Source organism: Symphalangus syndactylus, chromosome 6, assembly GCF_028878055.3.
Source record: "Symphalangus syndactylus isolate Jambi chromosome 6, NHGRI_mSymSyn1-v2.1_pri, whole genome shotgun sequence".
NCBI lineage: Eukaryota > Metazoa > Chordata > Mammalia > Primates > Hylobatidae > Symphalangus > Symphalangus syndactylus.
The window spans coordinates 56,014,289-56,029,529 of NC_072428.2; the positions used below are offsets into that span (position 1 = coordinate 56,014,289).

A 15,241-nucleotide genomic window follows, 5' to 3' on the forward strand; every position below is an offset into this window, starting at 1 on the left:
TAGTGGCATGAAATAGCTTCTGATTAGTCGCTATTATAAATTAAGATAAAAATGAAAATGTTATACATATCTTTCTGTATTTTGATTACTTCCTTAGGATAGATTCCTACAAATACATTATTCCTACAAATACAGCTTTCCCCTTTATACCAGGGTGGGACCCTCCACCAGCCCGGCACAGGGCCAGTCTCCCTTCCCCTGGGAGCAGGGCCACCTGCCCTCCGAAACAGCCCCATGTACCAGGAGGCCAGCGATGTATGCGAAGGCAGCAGCTGTGGTCACAAGGATGGGCACGGGCCAGTCACTCCAGTAGCCCATGCGGTTGTAGAGGTACCTGCCAGGAGGAGAGGGGGCAGGGGTCAGACCTCCACCAGGCCACTGCCTGGTCCAGGAATCAGGATGGTCTGAGCCTCCACACAGACCACAGGCTGGGCTCAGTGACCAGGCCCTGCTTACCCAGCAGTAAGGCTCAGCGTCTGCCTGATGCTCTACCATGCCTGCTCATGGCAGCCACCTGGGGACCAAGAAATGTAAAGGAGAAAATAATGCCCCATAATCTTATTGGCCAGAAGTAGTCATTACCAAGGCTGTGCTGGATCTTCCTCCTGTGGGTTCCCCCGCCCCCATGCCTATATGTTTGTATCAACAGCAAAGCCAGGACTCTGCTGCACAAAGCAACATGGTCAGGAGCACAGGCTTTGGAGTGAGGCACACAGGCTGGATTCAAATCCCCTCTCTTCTCTGCTTTTCACTGTCTTGTAGGACCTTGTGGAGGACAGGCTTCAATGATTCTAAGATGCCATCAATTGTGACTGTCATCTCAACTTCAATGTTAAAATGTGAAAATTGGGGGTCTTAGAATGGATCAAATATAATACTTGACTTCTCTGAGCCTTAGTTTCCTCACCTATAGGATAGGGATAAGAAAGTGCCTTTCGAGGCCGGGCGCGGTGGCTCATGCCTGTAATCCCAGCACTTTGGGAGGCCGAGGCGGGCAGATCACGAGGTCAGGAGATCGAGAACATCCTAGCTAACACGGTGAAACCCTGTCTCTACTAAAAATACAAAAAAATTTAGCTGGGCATGGTGGCGGGCACCTGTAGTCCCAGCTACTCTGGAGGCTGAGGCAGGAGAATGGCGTGAACCTGGGAGGTGGAGCTTGCAGTGAGCCGAGATCATGCCACTGCCCTCCAGCCTGGGGGACAGAGCGAGACTCCATCTCAAAAAACAAACAAACAGACAAACAAAGAAAAAAAAAACAAAAAACAAAAAAAAAGAAAGTGCCGTTCGGCCAGGCGCGGTGGCCTACGCCTGTAATCACAGCACTTTGGGAGGCCAAGGTGGGCGGATCACGAGGTCAGGAGATCAAGACCATCCTGGCTAACTCTGTGAAACCCCATCTCTACTAAAGATACAAAAAATTAGCCGGGCATTGTGGCGGGCGTCTGTAGTCCCAGCTACTTGGGAGGCTGAGGCAGAACGGCGTGAACCTGGGAGGCAGAGCTTGCAGTGAGCGGAGATCGCGGTACTGCACTCCAGCCTGGGCGACAATGCAAGACTCTGTCTCAAAAAAAAAAAAAAAAAAAAAAAGTGCCTTTCATGGGGTCCCATGAGGATGAAGTGAGGTGAGATGCATGGTAAGTACTCAACAAACTCACTTTGTTTTTGTTTGTTTGTTTGAGACAGGGTCTCTGTCACCGAGGCTGGAGCGCAGGGATGCGAACATGGCTCACTGAAGCTTTGACCTCCTGGGCTCAAGCGATCCTCCTACCTCAGCTGGGACCATCGGCACCCGCCACCATATTTGGCTAATTTTTTTTGTATTTTTTGTTGAGGCAGGATCTTGCCATGTTGCCTAGGCTGATCTCAAACTCCTGAGCTCAAGTGATCCTCCTACCTCAGCCTCCCAAAGTGCTGGAATTATAGGCGTGAGCCACCACGCCTGGCCAACTGTCTTCTCAACACAAGCATTTACTTATGCCAGTAAAAATCCTGAGAAAATGTGATTTTTAAAACAGCCACATGGTTTTCCACTGAATTAATGTACCATATGTAGCCACCTTCCTACTAGTGGCATGAAATAGTTTCTAATTCTTCACTATTATAAATTAACATAAAAATGAAATTTTTATACATATCTTTCTGTATTTTTGATTACTTCCTTAGGATAGATTCCTACAGATACAATTATAGGGTCAAAGAGAATGAACTTTTTTTTTTAAGATAGGGTCTTGCTATGTTGCCCAGGGTGAACTTGAATTCCTGGGCTCAAGCAATCCTCCCGTCTCAGCCTCCCCAGTACCTGAGACTATAGGCACATACCACTGTACCTGGTGGGATTGAAATTTTTAAGGGGCCTGATAGATACTGCTTAGATGCTCTCCAGAAAGAATGAACTACCCACATCCGGCCGGGCGTGGTGGCTCACGCCTGTAATCCCAGCACTTTGGGAGGCTGAGGTGGGCAGATCACGAGGTCAGGAGATCGAGACCATGGTGAAACCCTCTCTGCTAAAAATTAGCCAGGCGCGGTGACGGGCGCCTGTAGTCCCAGCTACTGGGGAGGCTGAGGCAGGAGAACGGCATGAACCTGGGAGATGGAGCTTGCAGTGAGCTGAGATCACACCACTGCACTCCAGCCTGGGTGACAGAGCAAGACTCCGTCCCAAAAAAAAAAAAAAAAAAAAAAAAGAATGAACTACCCACATCCTCCTTGTACAAAGGGGGAAACTGAGGCTCAAAAGAAGCAGCAACTTGTTCAAGGTCATTAGAAAATCCGAGTCAGCGCCAGGCAGCTTCAGCCTGCTGTCATCTGGGACCTTGCCAGACAGCTGGGAAGGGACACCAGGAGGACCCCATGGGGTATCTGCCCCCCCCGGCCCTCATCCTCAGAGTCCAGGGGAAAATCTACTGCCTGGCAGATCACTGAATGCACTCACCTTACCATACAGTTGGGAAACTGAGGCCTGAAGAGGGGCAAGGCTTGCTCCTGATAACTATTCCTGAAAGATGTTCTGGTCCCATTTGTCTCTCAAGTGTGACCACTTTTGGCAGGGAGTCCTTGAGGACAGCAACAGCCGAGATGGCCCTCCCTGGCCCTCCTTGTCCAGTGCTGATCCCCGGCTGTCGCTCACATCCTCTTACTGTATGAATTGAATTATTCCCAGAGATTCTTTTTTTTTTTTTTTGAGACAGAGTCTCACTCTGTTGCCCAGCCTGGAGTGCAGTGGTCTCCCAGGAAGCAGTCCTCATGTTTAGGTAGAGCTTTGAGCCCTCTTATGTTCATCATCTCATTGCATCCTCAGAAAGACCTGATGAGGTCAGAGTTACCCCATTTTACAGAATGGCGTAAAATGTGATCTCGGCTCACTGCACTGCAACCTCCACCTCTCAGGCTCAAGCAATCTTCCCACCTAAGCCTCCCAAGTAGCTAGGACCACAGGCATATGCCACCACACCTAGCTAATCTTTTGTAGTTTTTGTAGAGATGGGGTTTTTTCATGTTGTCCAGGCTGGTCTTGAACACCTGGACTCACGTGATCTGCCTGCCTCGGCCTGCCAACGTGCTAAGATTACAGGCATGCGTCATTGTGCCCGGTCCCCAGAGGCTCTTGAGGCCATCAGGACTGGGCCAGGGCATCCTGAACCCCAGCACTGACTCCAAGAAACTAAGGTGACAGGCTAAAGGAGATGCAGGTCTCCAGGCATCCCTAAGTGCCAGGCAGGCCTTCCCTTGCCACCTCCCCGACAGGGCAGGAACCCATCCTCTGCTTGAAACTCCCAGTGACAGGGAGCTCACTCTCTGGGTAGAGTGGGTGACTCCATGGACATGATACAGTTAGGCAGGCTGAAGTCCCTGTCCCAGATCTGTCTGCTTCTTGCTGTGTGATGCTGGAAAGGCTACTTAACCTCTCTAAGCCTTGGTCTCTTCAGTCTGTCCTCAATTCATGCAGTAACTGGTTGTGTGATCATGAATGAGTCTTGTCCTTCTCTGGGCCTCCATTTCCCCATCTATACATGATAGGGGGGTAGACTTGATGATCTTCTAGGCAGCAGACTCCAGTTCGGAGGAACTGTCTGGGTCTGCGGTTGAGGGCCAGTAGGGAACTTTCCCATTTACTCATGACAGTGCCCATGCTTTGGACATCTGCAAAGATGAATAATTGATTTATGGCATTTAATAAAGGCCAGAGGCCACCTCTGGGACTCTGCCGGGGCTCCGGCTCATCTTGCTTGGCTGCCGCAGGGCAGGGGTGGGACCGCAGCATATTCTTGATTGTGCTCATTAATAAGAAAGGCACAGCCTGGTGCCATGTGGGGAAAAGTGGACACCCAGCTCCATGAGCAGAGTCCCAGGATCATCACAGAATCCTAGAACCACAGCCTGTCAGAAGCCCAGGGTCTTGAAAATCCCAAATGCTAACATCATGCTGCCTTCCGGCTAGAGACGTGGTCTCCCAGGAAGCAGCCCTCATGTTTAGGTAGAGCTTTGAGCCCTGTTGTGTCCATCATCTCAGTTCATCCTCAGAAAGACCTGATGAGGTCAGAGTTACCCCATTTTACAGAAGGAGAGGCTTAGAGAGCACCAGAGACTTGCTTACGGCCACGCTGATCTGAACATCTGATCAAAAGGAAGGAACAGCAATGGATGGGGAGTGAGGAGCCAGGCTTCCAAGCCCCAGCTGTCCCCAACTGGCTGCGTGACCTGGGCCTGTTTCCTTATCTGTCAACAGAACCCGGGGTCCTTGCCCTCCTCCCATGACCTCTCCACTGCTTAACAAAAGGCAGGCGATGGAATGGGGAAGAGGAAAAAACAGGTGCCCCTCCTGTACCCAGGTAAGTGGCTCAGACAGCCCTGCCTTTGGATCTGAGGTACCCACAAAGGACCTTGAGCCCAAACTCATCTGCCAGCCCTGCCCAGGGCCTAGCTAAGGGAGTTAGGAGGCCTAGGATCCAGGGCTATCTCCTCTGCAGAGACCTTGGTCTCTCTGAGCTGTAGATTTCTTGTCTACAAAGGGGGTGACCAGAGGCCGCAGCCCCGGCTGAGCCCTGGCCCAGCCTTATGTTCCTATTTTCCATGGTCACAGCACCGGGAAGGAATGTCCTGTGTCTCCCCAGTGGGCTTCGGCTCCTGTAAGCCTTTGTTCTTTGAGGCTCCCCTCCACCTCTTCAGGAAGCCAGGAACGCAGGCTGAATCATCAATGCAAGCACCAAGGGGTCTCCAAGACCAGCAGCTGAAGTTCCCCAGGTTTCAATCCCACCCATTCTTTAAGGCCCAGTTCCCATGCCTCCTCCTCCAGGAAGCCTTCCCTAAGTTTGCAGTAGGAGTCCCCTCAGGGCATGGATCTCTCTTTGTTTCCTCCTCCTCTTTCTTGCCAGTCTGCGATACAATCCTCACCCATACCTCCAGCACTTCCCACTATAGTCCCACACCAGCCTCCTCACCAAAGCCCTGGAGGTGAGCAGGACAGGGGCTCCCAGGGAGTAGGCCCTGCCCAGGGCCACACAGAGAGCTGGTGGCAGAGCTCAGAGGGCCAACCTGGGAGACAGGCCCTAACTCCAGCCCCCAGGTGCCAGCTACTGGATACCTGGCTCCGGGCCCCTTCCTCCCCCACCCACTGCCCCCACTCACCAGTTGAATTCATCATAGTCATTGTGGACTTCCCACCAGAAGTAGAGCCAGGTGAGCGTGAGGCCGAAGGTGAAGGTGAGGAGCAGGAACCACAGGCGCTCCCACTGGAAGAGCAGAGGAGGAGGGGATTAAGCGGGTCTGGGGCCAGCCCCTTAGGCTGCCTCCCACCAGAATGTGTCCCCCTCCCTCCCACTTTGTAGCCAAACCTGCCAGGCAGGAACTCCTGCCCTCTTTACCCTGGGAGAAACTGAGGTTCAGAGAGGGGAAGTCACAGAAAGGTGGAGAGCCAGGGGCAGTCAGGGCCTCCCCCGTGGGGCTGTGCTCTTTTCACGGTGGCCTGCAGCCTTTCCATCATGTACTGCTCTCCCTATTCTGGGGATGGCTCCCTTGGCGCTGGCACAGTGATCGGCAGTCTGTGAAGTCACATCCCTCACACACATGCCTACAAAGCAGGCACTGTTCTTCTCCACTTCTACCCCGTGCTACCGAGAAAAACACTGAGGTCCAGAGAGGCCAGGTGACTTGCCCAGGTCACACAGCAAGTTAGCAGAGGATTAAGGAAGAAGTACAGAATGCCATGTTCTGCTGCCTCCACTGGGCCAGATACCCCTGTCTCCAGCCAGGTAGAAGTGGGGTGGCGGGGGACACTGACACCACCACTGCTGTTTCCTGAGGGGCCAGCTCAGGCATCTGCAGGCACTTCCTCCTGGCCCTCCGGTTTCTCCCTGCTTTCATCCGTCCCCTTATCTTGGAAGCACAAAAAGCTTGGAATATCCTGCATCCCGGGAAACTGCTGAGATCATCAGAACAAGTCAACAGCCCTTGAGGGGAGGTCAGTGTGAGGAAGAACCAAGACTACATTTCCCTTGAGGGTGTGAAGTCACGGAGGCAGCCCTACCTCTGGGCTCCCTGCTATGTTTCTAAACCATCCCAGTTTAACCTCTTCATGGCTCCTTACTGATAGCCAAGCAGGAGTGTGGCCCCCTGACCTCTCCAGCTTCAACCTACACAACCAGTTCCTGCAATCTGGAAGGGCCACTGCCTCTGGGCTTGTTCCCTGAACATTCCCACTCACCTTTCAAGTCAGCTCAAATATCACTGCCTCTGTGAAGCCTCCCTGGATCCACCCTGCCACCCTCGTGCCCGCCACGGTGCTCCCGCAGCATCGGCACCCCTCTGTCTAAACTCACACTCTGCACACCATGGCCTGTTCACTGTGTCCCCCAGACAAGTGTGGGTTCTGCAAGGACGGAGATTGAGCCGACTTCCACTCCACTAGTACTTTATGACCACATGCAGGATTGGGCAGGAAGGAGGGAAAGTCCTCTCACTGTCCAGAATTCCTCCATCCCACACCATGCAAAGATACCATCAGTCTGCCCGGGAACCTCAGATCCCTGTCACCACTTACAAGCTGTGTAACTCTGGGCAAAGTACTCATTCTTTCTGTGACTCAGTTTTCACCTCTGTGAAATGAGGGCAATACTAGTACTTATGCCATGGGGTTGATGGAGAATTAAATGAGATAATACAAGCCAGGTGGCTTGGCGAGCACTCAGCACACTACCAGTGTATCTGTGACATCCTCTGCCTCTCCAGAACGTAGGAAAGGCCTTCACACCCTAACGGTCCATGACTCCATACCCACTAAGGGCCTGCTCCGTGCCTCGCCCTGGGCAAGCGGGCTGGTGGCTGGGTGACTCTCCTGCCCAGGTGGGTCACTCCAGTTGGGCAACTCATGCTTGGGTGAGCAGCTGCCACCACTCCTTGTCACGTGCAGAGCCAGACTGCCTTGCTTAGCCTCACTTTGTACATAAACAGAGATGCAAAGGTGACGACACCCTGAGGCCCAGTATTTCTAGCAGGTTTAGGCTTGGGGAGGTGGTGGCTTCTCAGAGAGTAGGCCACTTGTGTCTGCCCCAGCTGGACACAGAATGGCAGAAGCTCCAGTTCCAGGCACAGCAAAGCCCAACCTTGGTCAGGAATAGGGAAACCATGGCTAGGAGCCGGGCAGGACATGTGCCCTTCTAGAGCAATCGAACCCTAGAAGCCACCACCCAGAGAATGGCTGAGTCCCTAGACTCAGTCCTGCCTCCCATGGAGGCAGTCTGTGTCTGCACATGACCGTCTCTCCACCACCCTCCAGCCAGCACCCCAGGACTAGTCCTTCTCAGAATCCCCAGTGCCCTGCAGAGGGCCTGGCACAGAACACAACTTCATCAGTCTTGGATGAAGAATGAGTGAATGGAATAGCCTGGAGTGTCAGAACAGGAGGGGAGTTTGGAGATCTCTGAGTCTCTCCCATTCTTTGGGCTGATATAAAGACAGAGGCTCAGACAGAACGGCTTTGCTTGAGGATTCAGGGGCACCTGAATAAGAACCTCAAGTTCTTATTTGCTCATAACAGCCTTCGTTTCCTGCAGAGTGCAGCTGGTGAGTCCCAGGCCAGCTTAAACATCTGAGTCTCCCAAAGGGTGAACCATGTCTTTAGACTGACACCCATCTGGTCATGTCATGCCCCAGCTTGAGAGTCCCACTGGCCAGAGCTTCTCAGTAGATGTCAGGGCCCACTCTGGCCCAGGCCAGCTCTGTGCTTTATGCCCCATGCACAGAATTACATACGGTTCCCCAAACAGGCTCTCCAGACCCCAGGGTCCTATGCTCCAAAGACCATTGTCCTCACGTGTCCAGATCCTTACAGTGGAGCAAGGCAGGGCAGGAATGAGGGGCTGCACCTCCCACTCCTGGGAACCAGCCAAGACTAGAGCTGGCGGTGGTTGGGGGTGAGGCATCCAGGCATGGAAGGAATGCAGGCAGGGCCTAAGCAACAAGGAGCCAGGGACCCCATGATCAGAACTAGCACATGAGCTGGGGTTGGGGCAACCTAGGGATTAAAGCCCTGGGAGCCGAAGCCGGAGGCCACAGGGAGCCTGTAGATGGGGATGAAGAGGCCCCAGCACAGAGGGAGGCAGGCAGCGGGGGTCACTCTAAGAACAATCAGAGGAAAACACTGAATGGCAGGGGCTGGAAGGAAGGGAAGGGGAAGGTGAGGAAGTAGCCGGAGGAAGTGGCCTGGGGAGCAGCTCCACTGATAAAGAGGCCCCAGTGGCACTAATGGTCCTTGTCAGGGCACATTACAGCAGAAAGAGGCCTGCCCGCTCCACCCATTAGCAAGCCAATGTGGCCCTGCTCCCAGAGATGCAGAGCAGTGATTGCTGCCTCAATGCCCCGGCCACGGCCCTCCTTCATCTCTCACAGTCTGCATAACACTAGGGGTTGTTTATTTAGGGGTATCTACCCCCATTGCACAGAGGCTCAGAGAAGGGCCACCACATATGGCTGAGCAAGTTATGCACTGCCCCCTAAGAAGTGCCACTCACATCATGGTGACCATCAATGTGCATATTATGACGATTTGCTGGCACATGGCGGTCGTGTCCTAGAAAAGGGGTGCTTTTTGCTAATTTGCTTAAAGGCTCAACACAGATGAGTGGAGGGGAATCAGAGGGGTTAGCAGGTAGGGGAGGAGTGGGGATGAGATTTGAACCCAGGCATACTGATTAGACTCTGCAGGCCCCCTTGGGAGGCAGCCTGAACAGCTCCCCTCAAAACCCACCTTGCCCTCTGGGACCCAGTATGGCGAACCCAGGCCCAGCCTAGTTCCCTGGATTTCCCTCCTCCATCTCTCTGACCACTAGGCCAGAACTGATGCTCCTTCAGGAAGCCTTTCCATCCCTCCAGGCCTCAAAGGTCTCCCCTCTCTGACCATCCTGCACAGACTCTTGGCACCCACCACCGTGACCCTCAATCAAATTGTAAATTGTGGAGATGGAAAGAGCACGGGGTCTAAAGAGCTGGCTCTGCCACTCAGCACGTCACGTGGCCCCTCTGAGCCTTGGTCTCCTTGCTGTAAATGGGAATAACAGCCCTTCCCTCGGAGGGAGGCTGTTAAATGAGCTGAAGGGCTTCAAGTGGCACATAGTAGGCGCATAATGAGGGCTGGTTCACTGGGCTGCGAGCTCCCTCAGGGCAGGGATGGCCTGAGCTGTCTCTATGTCTCCTAGGCCCAGCATCACGCTGGGCACAAGGTGGTGGTCACCTATGGCATGAGGGATAGAAGGAGGTATGGATGAGAGACAGGGCAACAGAGAGGTGCTCAGGGCCACCAGTGGGCAGGGCCATCGTGCAAGCCCCAGACTTACCCTCAGGGAGCAGGAGAAAAGCTGAGTGGGCTGGGGCTGAGGGAGCAGCTGGCTTCTGGGGTAGGCACCAGGAGGAGTGTGCTGGAGACTGCCTAAGGAGGGACCAGATAGGGCGAGCAGCTGGGGGAGGAGTGGCCCCTGGCTGTGGATGGGGTAGAATGCTGATTCCTGCCCCAGGGGATGGAGGCTGAGGTCGGGGCTGCTGTGATGGAGAATCCTGGAGGCTCCAACCCAGAGGCCGCTGCATCTCCTTCCATTCTTACCCTAACCCTCCAGAAACAGGAGCCCCTCCGTAGCAATCTGGGCAATTGTGGGTCAATTTCCCTGAAGGCCAGTCCTTCTCCTCACTGTCTCCTGAGGATGGTTATGTCTTCTCCTCACCCTTCCTTGTCTCTGTCCTGTCCCTCCCATCCCAGAGCCCTCTGTGTTCAGAGAAGAACATAGAGAAAGACCTCATTAGCAGCGGGGGCTCATACAGTCACAGAGCACGACTGCAGCCACAACCCCGGCCCTACACAGGAAGCATGGGCATGGCTGCTGGGGTGGGGCAGCTCTGCTGCTGCCTTTTGCCACTGGCTATGGGCCCCTGCTACTGTAGACTACAGCCTCAGGCCAAAATGCACACAGCTGCTCCTCCCACTACTAGGGATCCTGAAGGTAATGGAGCACCTCCCCTGGGTCCCTTAACAGAACATGGGGTCTGAAGTCTGCACACATCACTCTGAATGTTACAGACTTTCAGAATCGCAGAGCTCCCCTGCCTGTCCCCTTGCCCTGAGGCAGAGAGTGTGTCTGTAGCCTCTAGGACAGGAGATCACCCTGCTCTACTCCACTGGCTCCTGGGAAGGGGCCTCTCCTTCCAGATGCTGCCTAGTCCTTCTGTGGACTCAAAATTCTTCCTTCCAAGACATGGAGCCTGACAATGGGAGGCTGGGTTGAGGGAGTATAGCAATATTGGGTTTGAATCCCAGACTGGCCACGACTGAGTGACCTTGGGGAAGACATTTCCCTTCTCTGCGCCCCAGCTTCCTGCTCTGTAAAATGGGGACAGTATCAGCATGCTGCCCAGACCACTAAAACCTCCTGTGCACAGTGTCTGGTGAGGCTGACCTTCCGGGCAGGGGAGTTACTGCCCTCCCCCAATGCCCCCCAGGGAGGTGGAGCTGAAATCTGCCTCCTCCACTGCTCCCCTGCAGCTGGTTCTCTGGTACCACACAGAACAAGGCCAGCCAAAGGGTAAGAAATATTGGGGTCAAATGACCACAGAGTGGAGAATACACAAAAGAGCTGGATTTTCACCCAGGCCCTTCTCCCCACTGGCTGCGTGGCTGTAGGCCAATCGCTCAGGACCTCTGACCTCAGCTTCCTCCTCTGTTCACAGAATGACATCACCACCACCTCACAGGAGGACTGCCAGGCCCCAGCACGATTACAGATGTAAGCTGTAAGTCGCCAAATCCAGGATCGTTCCTGTAATTATCATTTCGCGTCTGACAGCCCTTTAATTATGTGAAGACAGTGATCAAGCCTTTCTTCCCTGCTCTACACCACATTTCTCCAGCTGCTGAGGACAGCCAGGTTGATCGCCTTCCCCCAACCCAGAGTGGGTGCCATGGTCAGCCAGATGCAGAGGCCAGGCCTGGCTCTGTAGGCTATGGCCCTGGGAACCAGCACCAACGGAGGAAGAAGACCCTGGCATGGTAGCTGCCCGATCTCACTCACAGGCTGCATCCCGGGCTGTGGGGAACAGAGCCCTGTGTGAGCTCACCATGGCACTGGGGGTGGGTGGGGATGGTACTCCTAAGAGCCCTTTACTTGCTCCATCTCATCATCCCCACAGTTCTGCAAAGCAGAGGAAACCAAGTCTCAGAGGAAGGAAGGGACTTGCCTAAGGTCACAAAGGGTACACATAATGGTGGAACCACAATTCACAACCAGGTCTGTGTACCTCCAGTGTCCCCAGCTGTCTCGGGGCAACAAGGAGCAGGACATGTAAATTATCCTTGTCTGACCAAGGTGGAAACAGGCTCAGAGAGACAGGGCCTTGCCCAAGGTCACACTTTGAGTCACAGGCAGCGCCAGAAGCACCAGAGCAGGGACCCTGGGATTTCAGAGTTAACTAAGATGTCAGAGATTATCTTGCCTCATCTCCTAAAGATCCAACTAAGAAATGGAGAGACTGCGATCTAAAGAAGGAGAATGGCCTGGAAGTGTGGGCAAGAGATTAGGACATTAGTATATTAGTGCAAAAATGATGGGGAATTCAACTTATGGTGTTGGGACATCTGGATATTTATTTGGTAACAACTATAATTAGACCCCTACCTCACACCCTGTACCAAACTAAATCTGTGTCTCTCCTCTACATCCTCACCACCCTTCTCTTCCAGTCATCTACATACACGTGTTGAGCCCTTAGACATTCAGAGATAAATCAGGCCACCCTGAGCCAAGACTGGCAGCAAACAGCTCCACTCCTGGGAATTGGTGTGGTGAGCAGGGCAAACAGGTTGCTTAGGAGCTCAGAGCTCGGATCCTTAACAATGTCAGTTATAGGAGGAGGGGTGAGCTAGAAGCATTCCTGGAGGAGGAGACACCTGCAGCAAAGTGGAAAGAAAGGGCTTGTTGAGAGAACAAGGTTGGGAAACCTCAATCCAGACAGAGAAAAGGAGCAGAGGGCATGAAGGCACAGAGCAAAGCAAGCTTTGTTTTGGGGAACTGGCTCTTTATGGGCTTATAAAAGCTTTCCCTATGTAAGAGAATTAGCCTTCATACATGCTGTATATTTTTTCTTATATATCATTTGAATTAATTTTACTTATCATGCTGTGTAGAAATTTAAATTTTTCTGTAGTCAAATCTAACCTTCTTTTCCTTTATACATTTTGCCTTTGTTATTGTATTTAAGAAGGGTGGCCCAATATAATATATTTAAGTAATATTTTACACTCACGATTTCTCGGCTTCATTGTTTACATTTCAATCTGCAATCCACCCATCCATCGACATCCATCTATATATAGTTCCATATGGATGTCACGTGTGCAGAGAGAGGTTTAAAAGCCTTATCTCTAAAGCATGAAGACTAGAATTTCTTTTACGTCTTTCCAAGTTGTTTAAATTTTTTCAACAAATGTATGCCTTCAAAATAGGAAAAAATTTTAAAAATAGAAAAAAATACATCTTAATCCATCTGGAATTTATTTTGGTGTGAAGTAAAAGGCAGGGATCTAATTTTACTTTCACCAAATGGATGCTTCAGCTGTCCCTACATCATCTGTGATACTGGTAGTAATTTCTACATTCGTTCACCACACAGTGAGTTCTCAGATGCCTGTGGTTGTGTTTCCAGGTTTTCCAACCTGGCCCAAGGCAGCCCTTTCCCTCTTGTGCAGGCTCTGCCTGGCACAGCTCCTTCCTGTTCAGCCAAGCCCTGTCCCCAATGGTTCCAGCTCTTCTCTGAGGTCCCAGAGCCCAGCTGCGCCCTCAGCACGTGGTCCTACAGAGACCAAGAGGGAGAGATTGAGGAGTGCCTACCCCTGAATCTGCCACCTGCAAGCCAAATCTTGGGCACCTCAGCTCTTCCAATGGTCAGCCTGTTCCACCTTTACCAAGTTCCAAATGGGGGGACTGATGCATGGGAAAGCCTGGGAAATGTCAGCTGGAAAGGGTGCAGGGAGCTCCCAAAAGGGAGAGATGGGCAGGCTATGGCAGGATTACCCTGGCCTTGATCCGGGAGATTTGGGGGAGGTGGTGGCCTGGGGAGGTTGGAGAGATATTGCAGCATTAGGGCCGAGCAGGGAAAGGGATTAGAATCCCCACCCCCAGCCGGCTCCTGACAGCCTAAGAGGCTGGATTTATTTTTCTGGACTACAGAGAGCTGGGCAATCAGGCTTCTGTCCTTGCTTCTGCTGGGGTGCATTCAGAGCGGTTCATTAGGCAGGAGAATGCAATTAAGTCCTGCCTGGAGCACCCTGTCTCTCCAAGCCTATCCCTTGGCTGGCATCAGCCTCTTGGGGAGACATGAGCAGAAGGGCTGAGGGGCCCTTAGGAAGGACCATCCCAGATCCCTTCATAGGACCCTGACCACGTCACAGGGTGGGTGGCCATAGTCCCCTGGTAATGCCCCATCTCCTGCCCCACCCTTGCTCCATAACCCAACACTCAAGGTGTTTACACAGTGTCATCAACAAGACTTAGTCACTTCCCCTGGAGTGTGGCATGGTCATGCCAGGTGCCCTTGGTGCTATTCCGAGAGGAGCTAGGCAGGGTGTGGGGGTTTCCTAAGGCAAGAGACAGCATGGCTTTATTGCAGCGATAAATCCCCACCTCCTTGTGCTGCAACAAACCAGCCCCTCCTCTCTCTCTCTCGTGGATGTAATAATATCATCTCCTAGTTTCTTATCCTTATAGGAATCCTGCAATTTTAGAAGTGGGAAAAATGAAGCTCAGAGGGCCTCTCTCTCACCCCTGCCGGGTCTCTTTTCCTCAAAGCACTAGAGGAGAGAAAGCCATCACTTTGAAAGTTTGTAGGAAGGGTACGTTTTCTGCAGGGTTGGAACAATGGTCTCTTTGGTACAAGACAGGAGGCACATTCCTATCCATGATCTAACTGTATCTGTAGGACATAGATTTGTACCTCCACTTAACCCACAAGCAAGCTCAGGCCCAGAGAGGGTTCTGGGACTGACCTGAGATCACACACTCAGTCACTGGGAGGCAGGGTCAAGTTCAGGCTGCAGCTCCCTTGCCAGGAATGCCCAGTGGCATCTGGCTCAATCCAGCCACACCCTAGAGCCCATCTCAAAGGCTGCTTCATCCCTGAAGCCTGCCCTGATTTCCTGAGTGGGTTCCATTCTTTCCAGCTCCGTATCCTGAACACAAATCCACATGGCTGACAGGACAAAAAGTGGGGGCCAGCAGGGAAACTCATCTCTTCCTCCCTCTTGTGCACTGGCAGAGCTCAATCCCAGCTCCAAGGGTGATCTGCGAGGTCCCTCTGGCTGAGGCAGCACCCTCCACTGCCAACCACCACCAGGAGCACAGGAGGCAGCACCAAGAACGCAGCATGCACCCGTCCGCACATGTGCGCCTACATTCTCTGCCAGCTCATTAGGGGTCCGGCCGCCCCACTTGGTCAGCAAGATGGCAATCACATCCCCTAACCGCTTCCTCACTCACTCATGAACACACATGCTCAATCCTCCTTCCGGTCGTTCATTCAGTAAATCTTGTCCAAGGACCTCCTCTGAGTCAGGTCCCTGGAGTGTGCAGGCCCAGGCCCTGTCCTAAAAAGAGCCCAGTGGGAAACAAAAAAATCACAATCCACATGGCCAGCGCAGGTCAACGTGCTGTGGAACCCCAGGGGAGCAAGGAAGGCGGAGAGAGAGCAGTGAGGAGAGAAAGGA

At 52.8% G+C, this 15,241-nt stretch overlaps 1 protein-coding gene across 5 annotated transcripts in view; it reads right to left on the bottom strand.

Annotated features, from left to right (window-relative positions):
* Positions 1 to 15,241, bottom strand: part of GDPD5 (glycerophosphodiester phosphodiesterase domain containing 5) — a 94,426-nt gene that overhangs the window by 22,743 nt on the left and 56,442 nt on the right. For 4 of the 5 annotated variants that reach the window (XM_055282972.2, XM_055282971.2, XM_055282969.2 and 1 more), the window contains exons 4-5: positions 5,632 to 5,735; positions 241 to 334 (exon numbers count right to left, since the gene is read on the bottom strand). In XM_055282972.2, coding sequence (XP_055138947.1) covers positions 241 to 334; positions 5,632 to 5,735 — 198 coding nt within the window. Of the gene's footprint in view, positions 1 to 240; positions 335 to 5,631; positions 5,736 to 15,014; positions 15,034 to 15,241 lie in introns of those variants that run through there. The other variant, XM_055282973.2, reaches the window with a different exon arrangement.